This window comes from Solanum stenotomum, chromosome 4 (genome assembly GCF_019186545.1).
Source record: "Solanum stenotomum isolate F172 chromosome 4, ASM1918654v1, whole genome shotgun sequence".
In the NCBI taxonomy this organism is placed as follows: domain Eukaryota; kingdom Viridiplantae; phylum Streptophyta; class Magnoliopsida; order Solanales; family Solanaceae; genus Solanum; species Solanum stenotomum.
In genome coordinates, this window is record NC_064285.1 from 57,298,389 (window position 1) to 57,310,659 (window position 12,271).

General features: G+C 36.5%; 2 protein-coding genes across 2 annotated transcripts in view; one reads left to right on the top strand and one right to left on the bottom strand.

The window, feature by feature from the left end:
• LOC125862623 (potassium transporter 4-like) overlaps positions 1–12,271 on the top strand; it is a 346,656-nt gene that overhangs the window by 59,264 nt on the left and 275,121 nt on the right. The gene's annotated exons all lie outside the window — the stretch shown is intronic.
• LOC125862636 (brefeldin A-inhibited guanine nucleotide-exchange protein 5) overlaps positions 1–12,271 on the bottom strand; it is a 41,485-nt gene that overhangs the window by 15,835 nt on the left and 13,379 nt on the right. Inside the window, exons 12-21 of the mRNA XM_049542754.1 lie at positions 10,045–10,167; positions 9,889–9,942; positions 9,723–9,805; positions 5,240–5,336; positions 5,037–5,135; positions 4,738–4,938; positions 4,464–4,574; positions 4,193–4,377; positions 2,588–3,214; positions 1,946–2,363 (exon numbers count right to left, since the gene is read on the bottom strand). Coding sequence (XP_049398711.1) covers positions 1,946–2,363; positions 2,588–3,214; positions 4,193–4,377; positions 4,464–4,574; positions 4,738–4,938; positions 5,037–5,135; positions 5,240–5,336; positions 9,723–9,805; positions 9,889–9,942; positions 10,045–10,167 — 1,998 coding nt within the window. The remainder of the gene's footprint in view (positions 1–1,945; positions 2,364–2,587; positions 3,215–4,192; positions 4,378–4,463; positions 4,575–4,737; positions 4,939–5,036; positions 5,136–5,239; positions 5,337–9,722; positions 9,806–9,888; positions 9,943–10,044; positions 10,168–12,271) is intronic.

Sequence of the window (12,271 nt, forward strand, 5' to 3'; positions counted from 1 at the left end):
CTATTGGAGGTGGAAACGCACTCACTTGGGTGCAAAGGTTCTTTATGTGATCAAGCAAATCAATAATATTGAGAAAAGGAAGCATCAGAGAAATCCATAGAAAAAATTGTCACAGTACAACAAATAAATTAATCAGTAATACTAGTCATCCATGTAGCAATTTGAGGTGGAAAAGCACCCATTAGATGATAACATTCTTTATGTGATCAGTGTTATCAAAAGCAAAAAGCGCAAAAAGGCTCTAAAGTTCGTTGGGCTTTAAGCGCAAGTGAAGTATTGGCTTCAATGAAAAAAGGCGCAAAGCGAGAAAAAAATTATAAATATATATGTTTAGTCCAAGACTAATAATTATAAGCATGATGACAAATATGTGAACAAATAAATTTAAAAAAAGGTAGGATAAAGTGAAATATCAATTGTTTAGTGTTATATCTTCAGAAAGGCTCATTGGCAAGGAAAAGTATGCCTTAAAACCTTGATGACGACACTGAAGCGCACATTAAGCGAGTTGAAGCGCTCAACACGTTTAGAGCCTTGTTTCAGGGCTTAAGTGCGCCTTTGATAACATTGTATGCGAGCAAACAAATCAATAATATTGAGAAACATAAGCATCAGAGAAATCCATAGAAACGTTTGTTACAATACACAAAACAAATGTTCTACCTAAATCTTTCTCAAAAAATTGTTCTATCAAAATACTAATTGTTAATATACCAATGATATCAATATTAGCCAAAAGTAAACAACTATAAGTGGGAAGAGCATGCCTCCTTCAAGATTCAATAAGAACTTCTATTTCAGACAACTTCACGCTTATTAAAAGTGTTTCTCCACATCATTTTTAGTTTACTTCTTTGTTCCTTTAATCAAAAGAATTCTTCCATTTCAAGTGGATTCCTAGCTAAACATGTTCATTACAATTTTTGGCTTCAGATGGGTCATGCCTGACAGTATCAAGGATGCCTGCATTAGTTGGATTGCTTGGAATGTTGATAAATTCACCAGACAAGTTTGAAATATGATTCCTGTTAGTACTTTTTTGGTGTGTTTGGAATGAGAGGAATAGAATATGTTTTGATGGACTATCAACTCCAAACCACTCCTGTAAGGCTAGATGTCTTTCAGATTTATGTAGCTGGGACAGTCTATCACCTGTAGGTTCTCATTAGAAATTTTTGGACCTTATTAGCTCTGTTATCCTTAGCATGGGTCTCATTGTAACAGAGATGACAATCTCACTCTTTTGTAACTATTCTGCCATATGCATCTTCTTGATGACATTTATATTACTACTTCATCAAAAAAAAAAAAAAGTTTCTAAAGTAAAGCACTAAATTAGAATAAATAAGAAATATGACTGAAATTTCATGATGGCATATATTCGAGTGAGCTCCACTTTGGCACTAACATAAATCACCTGCAGGATAAAACCTCCCAAGAGTCCAAGACACATGCAAACATCATAAAAAAGTCAAATATATATTCATTTTGAAATAAAATATCCAGTAGGCACCAGAGTAGATCTACAGTAAAAATAAAAAAGAACACCAGACATGAAAACAAACATCCCAAGAGACATTGAATTTAAACCTTCTAAAACTAAGAGTAAAAGACAAGTAAAGAATAGATAAGAATTTTGCATTTATGAGTTTATAAAAAAGCTGACTTTGTTAGTTCTCCCTCTTAGTAAATCAAGTACGAACAGAAAATAATTCCACATGCACAGTAAATTACATATGTGAAATACATTAAATTTGTAGTTAGTATGACTATCCCTTGAGCCACAATTAGAACTACACTAGCACTAGTTGTCATAAGTGTTGTGTAGCACTAGGCAACAAGAGGTAAAGAGATGGATAACTAAATGATATAGCCAAATCACTTATCAGGTCAATGTTAAGAATTTACCCAACACTAATATCATTTGAATGGGTGGAGCAATTACCATTCGAATGCGAGCCATGTTGTAATAGCTGATCTCAACAAGTTTTTGCAAGCTGAAAACACGTGCAGGATATTGTCTTAATTCCTCAGCTGAGACTTTACACAAACCACTGAAAAATTCAACCACTGATTCACTGGGCAATTTAACACTATTCACGAATACTTGCTCAGTAGGTTTTCCAGTCAACTCTCTAAGAGATTGAAGCAGAGCATCTCTGGAAATTTGGTTAGATCCTTGCATAACTGTTGAAGCCATTGAAGGATTAGTTACTATAAACTCAAGCCGGGAAATGCACTCAAGCACCGCGATCCATGTATCTTGCAAAGCTTCAGCATCTGAATCACATATAGCCAGAAGAGTCCGTAGTGCTTCCACATTTTTACTTTTCATATCCCTTGGTACATGTAAAAGATTAAGTCTGCAAAGAAATTGTTAAGGTTGTTTCAGTCTCTAATCAGGAAAGCATAAATTTATCCTCATCCATCACCAAACCCACTCCACCAAACCCCTGCCCCAGAATATAAAAGACAAAAGCGCTAACTTTTCGGGAAGTAAATACTAAAATGGTCCAAGATGCTTCAATTATCAAAACAGTTTATTGCACTGAAAGAGTGAAATTAACAGATATGCCCAAGAGATTACCTAAGAAGAGTTGTCAAAAATGCATATCGCATGGTGTCCATCCCGAGAACATGTGTGATGTGTATTCCAGCTTTAAATCCTTCCATGCACACACTAACCCGTGCTTTGTTATCTCCTTCCTCCATAAGAACAGCTAAAGTGGCAAGCAGTGGCCACCCTAGAGCTTCAATCATTGGACGTACAAGTTTGGTATTGTGTGAAGTATAAAAGACTCCTCTTTTTCCTCCTTGATTTCGGAAAATAGCCTGTGTCTGCTTGATGATAGCCTCACTCTCGGATTTTGGGTCAACTGAAGATCTCCTTCTAGGCTGTGCAAGGTTGAGAATATTGACAAGACGTCCTCTCTCCTCAGCTTCAGGCTTCTGCTTGCTACTTTTTGCTAGGCCAACAGGATCATCTTTCATCTTTATCTCGTCTTGAACAATTGAATCATAGATCTCCCCCAGCAGTTCCTTTGGAGCACAATCTTCTGCTTCATCAGTGGCATTTATACGTATAAAATCATCCTTCGACATTTTTGGCCAGACCAATGGGTTGTGAGCATCTGTATTCAGCATTATAACTGCATATGCTAGAATATATGCTATGTCTGCATTCTTGAATAAACCGGGATTATCCGCACAGTAACTGTTAAAAGAATAGTGTTCAGCCCAAGCAATAGACATTGTTATGAATGATGCATTTGGATTACCAATGCAAGTAATTCATCCATCATGTATTTCAGAAACACCTATTACAAAAATCAAGTGGCTAATGATATAACAATTTCTAATCCTCGTCTACATTGAATAGATTTGATCATTGGCACTTCTCTCTGATTCTTTGCTATTCAACATGACATAAATTAAGATATATGCTTGTCTATAAAAATAGTTCTAATTGTTGGCCCTTATTTCACAAAGGACAACTTCAACATATACGTTTTCCAGTAGCAAGTTTTTTTTTTCTTTTACTATAAGAATAAGTTTGTTACTAATGCAAATGAGATCCCACAAGTAGACAAAGGTACAACTCAGCCCAAATGCAATTCGTGTAACATTTAAAGTAAAAAAGGGGCAGATTTCCACTTGCTAAAGTCAATCTACACTCTTTCCCAAACATATTATCATCATTCATAATGGTTTTTTGTCTGAGGGTTATAATCAATCTTATCTGTCTGTTATTGTGCATACCCTAAGCCCAAAGATATGCAGCACTAAATATTTCATCACTATTCAGCGAATGCTCCACAATAACAGCATTAAAAAACCACTGGATGATTTAGTGCTTGGCCTTATACTATTTGTGCGGCACTATACAGAACTCCATGGATCAGTCTATTTGAGGACTCAGACATGATGCAGAAGGAGATTTCACTGTTCTTAAGCCAAAGAGAAAGAGTGGCAGAGATTAATTATGTTCAAAGACTCTCAATTACTCTGCTTTTTGTTTATCCTCGGCACTTCTATCTGGTTAATAATATTTTCATGTGTATTATGACAAAAGGACAATATCTCAAAGATTAAAAAACGGGGACAAATTCCCAGTGGTCAACAAATGTGTGCATAAGGCATAGACAGAAGGACGACATCTCAATGATATTGGGAACATTAAATGAGTACCTACCGCTCTGCAAACTTTTCCATAATGCGATCTATCTTCTGAGCTTCCCCGGGAAGCCGGAACCCTTTAAGAAATTCACGAATTGCCAAATCAAATTTCATTCCAGAAAAATTCATAGAGTCAACATAAGCATGCATGACAGCCACAGGAAACTCCTCATGCTGACCCAAGTAGTCACCAATCATAGCCTGAAACTCCAGTACAGTTAGAATTTTTCTACAAGTCAATTTAGAGAGGCAAAAGAGGAACAAAACGGGCATAAATGATATTTCACCTTGTCCAAGCTAGGAGAACTTTTGAGAAATTGAGCAACCAAAGTTGGTGAGTTCTCAACCAGCCCATTTGATATTAGATGTTCGATTCCCTTCGTGGGTTTTCGATTGAACTGCATTATTTCGAAGAAACCAAACATTAATAATCCATCCCAAGCACATACAGTAAATAAAGGCAGCAGCAAGCAGATACTTTATCCAAATAGATAATAAAACGGAAGAATCAAAGACTGATAATTTCCTCATTTTCTATGAGAATGGGTCAAAAAGACATACTTCAGAAATAGCTGCTTCAACAGTAGATTTGTGGGCTTTCAGTTTCTCAAAATTACTGGGTGAATCATCCACGTCTCTCATCTTATCAGAGTCTCCCTTTAAAGTTTCATCTTCAGAAGACTGATTCCTATTGCTCAGCCTTTCTGACTCTGACCAACGCTTCTCCCATTCGACAAGAGATTTTAGCACATTTACAAGACACTATAAAGGTCAAGAGCAGCACAAAAGAAAGTGTAAGGGTGAAGTATAATATTGAAATTCCAACAAAATCTCAAGAAGAGGGTATTCTAAAGAGATGCCTGAAGAGAGGATGCTTTGATTGACGCTATCTGGGATGTGGCAACTGAATTTGGCTCAGCATTTTGCGTTCCTTGTGCAATTTTGGATAATGTGGTAACCTATAAGTAAAACAAATAGAGAGGGGACATTTGGGTCATACAATAACCAAGATATTGCAAAGCCAACCCACTGCAGAGAGAGAGAGAGAGAGAGAGAGAGAGACCATTCGCTCAAATAAGTTAGGTGCTTGAAGATCACAATCATAGTTCACATAAAGGTCAACAAGCATCTGGGAATTCTTGCAAACTTTCTCTAGCATCCTGCAAAGACAGTAACGACAAAGATTGTAATGTTTTTGTTCTAGCTTGCATGCATGCAGTGATTGACACAAGGCCAGGGTAACCCATCTATGCAACTTTGTTTGATAATACCATGAGATTCTCTTAATTTTTATCTGGGTTCTTAAAAAAAAGACCTTAATTTGATAGCTCTAAACAATTTAATGCTAGTGTGGTGTCATCACTTTCTTTATGATGGTGTGTACTACTCAGCCTGAGTACATCACGACTATTCCACTGAATACTTGCTATCTCCCACCAGCACTGCACAGTGTCGGGTTACTATGCCACCAAAGAGTAGGGAGATGCAAAGAAATCACCTAGTGTTTTCTTTGCCTTCATTGGGGCTTCGAACCTGAGAGCTCATGGTTATTCTCCCACTTCATTGACCATTATACCACATCCTTGGGTGCTGATGCCATCATATTTTCAACTTCTATAATATTGTTAACTTCCCGAATGTCGAACTTGTACAAAAAGGTAATATCATAGAATTGTGAAGAAGTGGTTTGTGATAGATATCATATCCAAGATGATGCGTGAACATTGCATTCTAATAAGTAAAAGAAACAGGACATATCATAAAAGCAAGCTATGTTAGGTTTGCACTTCGCATTATAGAAATCTAGAGATCTGATTCAATTTGTATATTTTGGTTGGTTTTTCAGGATATTAAATTGGTTTTACACGGTCATATGTTGTATTATATTTCTCCGAGTTAGGGACTAGGTTTTTATTCATTTCTTTGATAAGTTGGAGTGGATATTATATAGTCATATTACAGTGTTTACAGATAGGGCTTAAGTTTCTTTTTCAAAAAAAATTGGCAACTTTTCTTGCTAAAAAAAAAAAATTGACAAAGTCAATGTGTTAACTTAACAATCGTTTCAACTCAAAATATTTCAGGAAATCGAACTATATTTTTAAGCATGAGTCTCTAAAGGAATGAGGCTGAGTTTTCATAGTTACTTGATGGAAAAAAAAAAAAAAAAAGAGACAGCCTTTTGTAGATTCAGTTCCACACTGCTTAGTTTACTTGATGACATAGGAACTCTAATGCTTCTATTATTTATCCTTCCTTTTTACCCATAAAATATTTTCTCCACTATCTACCGCACCACAATATTTCATTTCCATATTTTTCTCTTGCTTGAAGATTTTAGATCATGTGATTACCGCACCACAATATTTCATTTCCATATTTTTCTCTTGCTTGAAGATTTTAGATCATGTGAAGTTTCCTTTCGTTTTTTGGAAGGAAAGTTCATGTGAAATTTCTTTTATTTTATGTAAGGTAATGATTATTATTTATTTTTGATGAAGTAAGTAGATTCATTTCAAGGCATCAAGAAGATGCAAGCTTTACAAGGATAGATCAGTTAAGCTCACAAAAAAAAAAGGATTTGTAGCCTCTTTCTAAGCTATAGAGCTAACAAAATCCAAGAAGAGTTCTAAATTATTTACAGGGGCCAGTTTGGACCAACTAAAAAGGCTAACTAGACATCTGCCTCGCAAAAGATTTAACAAGGTAATGATTATATTAACAACATGAAACAATAAAGGGATGTTTGTAACTTTGTATTCACAAAGTATACCAAAAAGTAGAAGACCTACAAAAAGATATGGTTTTCTACGGATGACACCCAATCATCTATACATAAAGGAACCACACGGATGCACCAAGAAGAAATAAGGGATAAGAGGCTATTCCTCAATCATGCAAAATTCATCACATATTTCTTACTAATAATGCTTGGCAGCTTGTTTGAGTTTTTTATAAGCTTAATTTATAGAGAGAGGAAAACAAAATAGATTTCCAAATAAAGATGTATCAATTATTGCCAGACAACCAGAATTCAGTTTATCCATATACACAGATCAGCTCATCTACACTGCTAGATATATCCAGTGAGCACCAACATACATAAAACAAAGATCATGAAGGTGAAAGGAGTTCTCCACTTTGTCAAAGGCTCCCGTCCTTCTCCCTCAAACTATCCACAAGGTAGCATGCGAAGCCAGTCAAGAATGAATTTCTCCAAAATAACATTAAGGAAGTGGTCAATATGGAGCAACCATCTAATTTTGTACCCAAGCAAAGTATGGTATAGTATGTCAACACAGACGGTCACTTTATGATCTGAAAAAGTCTCCACTAGCTTAGGTTGGATGTTTCAATTATGTAGGTCAGCATTTTGGATCAGTCGATATTAAGTCAGGACATTTTGTTTTATATCAATGCTCTACACAGGGTCGGTCTCTAAGCGGATCCTTTATGATGAAAAGGATGAGCTTCAAGAGACTGATTCGGGGTTCTTACAGAGGGGAACCATGCTGTACCAGACATGCAAAAGTAGCTATCCGGCACATTAGGGAGGAGGTCTCATTTGAGGAAGGTGGATGATAGAATAGCCCTATTTCATTCAAAACTCAAAATTATCGTATACAACTCTTATCTACGACAAGCCTTGGGTCTTCTTTTTTTTTTTTTTTTGATGACAAGGGAAACCTGCAGCCGCTACCCTTTGGGTGCGCACAGGGTAAAACCTCCGCTCCTATGCAATAGCTCGCAAACCACATAGGAGAGGTAACCCGCACTAGACAATACCGGTGCGACGAGCTTGACCCAGAAGCAAACCCCTTGCTTTCGCTGGCAAGGAGTTTCGAACTTGAGACCTCCAACATGGAAGTCCCAAGCCCAAACCACTGGGCCACCCTCCTTATGCACTCTTCGTTCTATCTGTTGGAAAAACACAATTATCAGGGGCACGCTTTGTGGATGAAAGCTATTACAGAAGACGACCAACAAAGCATTCAGACACTAGGCCTCATTTGTTATGCACTTATTTTGGTCTGAATAAGTCTAGATCATGAAGATCTTGCACAAAGTCTTAATATCATTAAGAGGCATTTTTGTGCAGATAATTTTCACCACCACTCTATCCACAATCACCAACCACCACCACTAACCACATCTACCCTCACAACCACAACCACCTTTGTCAACCACCAACCACCTCTGCCATCACAACCACCAGTAGCAACCAAAACTGCTGCCAACCACTACTCTCAGTCGCTAAGACACTTACCACCTCCATCATAATTATATCCACTGCCACCACCACCGTCACCACCATTATCAACCACTACAACCATTGGGGTCAATCCTCACTACCAACCACCTCCATCATCACAACTAGCACCGCAAACCAACACCGTTGCCAACCACTACACTCAGTCGCTAAGACACTTCCTACCTCCATCATTATAATTATATCCACTGCCGCCGCCACCATTATCAACCACTACAACCATTGGGGTCAATCCTTACTATCAACCATCTCTATCATCACAACTAGCACCGCAACCAACTACCACCAACACCACTGTTAACCACCACACATTCTTCAACCATCACCATCACCACCAACACCGCCAACTTCTAACATCAACCACCACCACCACTACCAACCGCCACCATAGCATTAGTAACTATAACACCAACCACCCCCACCCTGACAATTATCACCACCACCACCACAAACCATCTCTACCATCACTAGCGAACATAAATATTTCATTGGTTAATCAAATAATGATTTTATTTTATTAAATATATATATATATATATACACTTTTCTAACATTTAATTACTTTTATTTGAATTGTATATTTACCATGTTTAAAAATCAATTAAGTATGCACATTCAAATGGTGAAAACCCAACTGTCTTAATCATTCAGTGTTCAGATTTAGAAACAGCATCTTAATCATTCAAATGTACATTCAGATGTCTTAATCTCAATGCAAAATTAATGAGGCCTAAGGCACTTCACTCACTTCCAGAGAGGGACCTAAGAACAACTTAAGTACTTTTTTTGATAAGGTAAAAATAACTTAAGTACCTTTTGGACATATACGTCGTTCATACATCAGGTGTGATCATCTCATCAAGGAATATGTCCCGATATTGTGAATGAAACAAGCATGACTGAGTATATCAATTGATTCACCTACAGACCCTAATGTCAAGCTATTTTCAGGACAAGAATCTTAGTTTATCCAAGATGCTATAGCAGATTAGTTGGTAAGTTGAACTATTACATCCCCAAATATTTTTTTTTACTTTTCTTTTAATTTAGTGTAGTCGGTCAATTTTTGCAACACCATCCTGATAGTCCGTAGGATGAAACGTACACATCCTTCAAATGTATCAATCAAGTTCATGAACTACATAAAGATTGAGAATATTGAGTATTTCATGTAGTTTGGTGGGACTCTATTACTTGGAAAAAGTAAAAGGCACGGTGAAGTTAACAAGTGCAAAAGCTATATAATGAACTATGTACATTTAAGCAAAAATCATACCGTGGAACACTTGTTTTTGCATTCAGGTCTGTGCCATCCAGTGGACGTAGGACAATTAAGGGAAAGAAGATACCAATTTCACCCTGAAAATCAAATTTTAATTTGCAACCTCTCAAATTTTGAAATAGATAGCTACATCTCAATAGGAAGTGTGAACACTGTGTACCTTGAGACATTCCCTGAATCGCAATAATAGGACTGAGAAAATTCCTGTAGCATACTGCCAAATTATGTGGACAGTTGTTAGCGAGTTAAAATCTGAAGAATTTCAAAAGAATATCAATAACATGAGTGTATAGTTTCAGAAAGCAAAATTACTAACCTGAAATATTGTAGGTGACTGTGAAACTGATGCTTTTAGTAAAACATATGAAAGATAAGACTTGATGGAGTCCATAAACTGAAAGTTTTTCGTGAATGAATCACTAACGCCCTCCAAAAGACCCTGCGGTTTGATTGAGAAAAAATATATTTTTTGATAAGTAAGCAAAGTTTCATTGATTGAGACCAGCGCTAAGCAAATGCTGGTGTAAAATACTGCTAAGGTTTTACATGAATTGCAGTAAGCTGATAAAATCAAGTATGTGCCTTCAACATCATTTACAATTGCCATCTTGCACCAAAACGATAGAAAAAGTATGATGCAAAAAATAATTTAGCAGAAGACAGGGATTCCGGTCAATTTCACCTAAGAGGTCAAGAGTATGATCGTTAAGATTTACGCTCAAAAGAAGTTACCAGTTTCAAAAAAAAAAAAAGATTTACGCTCAAAAGAATCCCGGTGATGAAGAAAGAGACGAGCAACAAGGAAGAGAATATGACAACTGTTGTACAAGAAAAATGCTTAAAAGAATATATCCAGCAAAAGTATTTAATTTAGAGCTAGAAAAGCATTTTGAAGGTCGCTCATACCATCTGTTGACAACAGACCTTCCTATGATACTTGATTTCAAAAAAAAAAAAAAAACTAATCTTGAAAAATTTACAGCCCTTCCTAGTTCTATTCACTCATTATTTTTTTAAAATAAGTCAACCAGCATCTCCAAGTTTCTTATGTAGATCAAAGAACTTAATACATGAGTTTTTCTTTTTTAGTTTTTTTTTTTTGGACTACAAACTGATATAATATAAAGAAAATTTCCATTTTCAAACAAGAAATCAACCCCAACAATAGCATTAAGCCTCTTTCATTATACAACTTCAAGCTTTCACTTCCCACTAGTTCAGTTTAAAGTTCACCTCCTTGCTGCTCTGGATCCGCTTCAGAACCAGACAGCTTCAACTTTCTTTGATATTCTTTTAGGGACTTGGATTTACTAGTCTAAAATTGGTTATGGGGAATGGAAAAGTTATTTCTGCTCTATCTCCAGTGAGCTTCAGATTGCAAATGCTGTTTTTACAAGTTTTCCAGGTAGCGTTTGTCCTGAAACTCCCTTTTACAATTCAAAGTCAACAACATTCAGAAAATCAAAGGGAGCTAGCTGCATTGCAACTTTCTACTTTTGGTGTAAAGAAATTTGTATAGAAAATGCTGAACAATTAGTAGATCTTTTAGGATTACTGAAATTAGTCTCTTGTTTTAGCTTGTTACTACCTTTTTGGAGGTCTCAAGGATACCTTAATGCTGAGGAATACAACATTACCAGTTTCAAAAAAAAAAAGATAGCACGTTAACTTAAAACTAGTAAACTCAACGTGAGATGTGATCAGAAATCATGATAGCCCATCATCGAAACTGAAGTGAGCATAGAAATGACTACCAATAGATATTTGTGGAAAAGGTTAAAATGAAAAAGATGAAGAAGCAATGTTGGTGATTAAATCTGAGTATATGCCTCTATAACACCCTAGGCAGATGCCACATCGGCGTTGGTATAAGGAAGAACTCCTTATACCCAATGAAGCGTTTAAAACTGTGTGACCCTAGTCCAAAAACAAACTATATCATTATTCATTAGTGAGTTGGGTTATTGCATATGGCATCAAAGTCACTTTGTATCCAATCTTGGGCAATGGAATGGTGAAACCGTGGAGCAAACCTCAGAGTATTAATTGAGCCTAGGCAAATCCTACATCATTGAGGACTTAGTGGGGACAAACCTCAACTATGATGCAGAGTCCCTAATATAAGGTGTATGTAACAGTCCAAGAAAATCCTACACCAACAAAACACAAGAGAGATGCTAGTATATATTGGTTTACACTCACGAGGGATTAACTATGTTTTCTCAAGTAAAATTCATGCCCAAATATAACGCAACTTCAAATTTACATACTCATTTTTTCAACTTCAACCAAATATTTTCCAAGACTAAGATGGTTTGGACATGTGAAGAGAAGATGTACATATGCCCCGGTGAGGAGGGTGAGAGGTTGAATATATTGGGTACGAGGAGACGTAGAGGTAGGGGTAGGCCAAAAAAGTAATGGGAAGAAGTGATTGGACAAGATATGGCGCAGCTCCAAATTACTAATGATATGACCTTAGAAAGGAGGGTGTGGAGGTCACATATTAGGGTAGAAGGTTAATAGGTAAGGAGTGTTTCTTG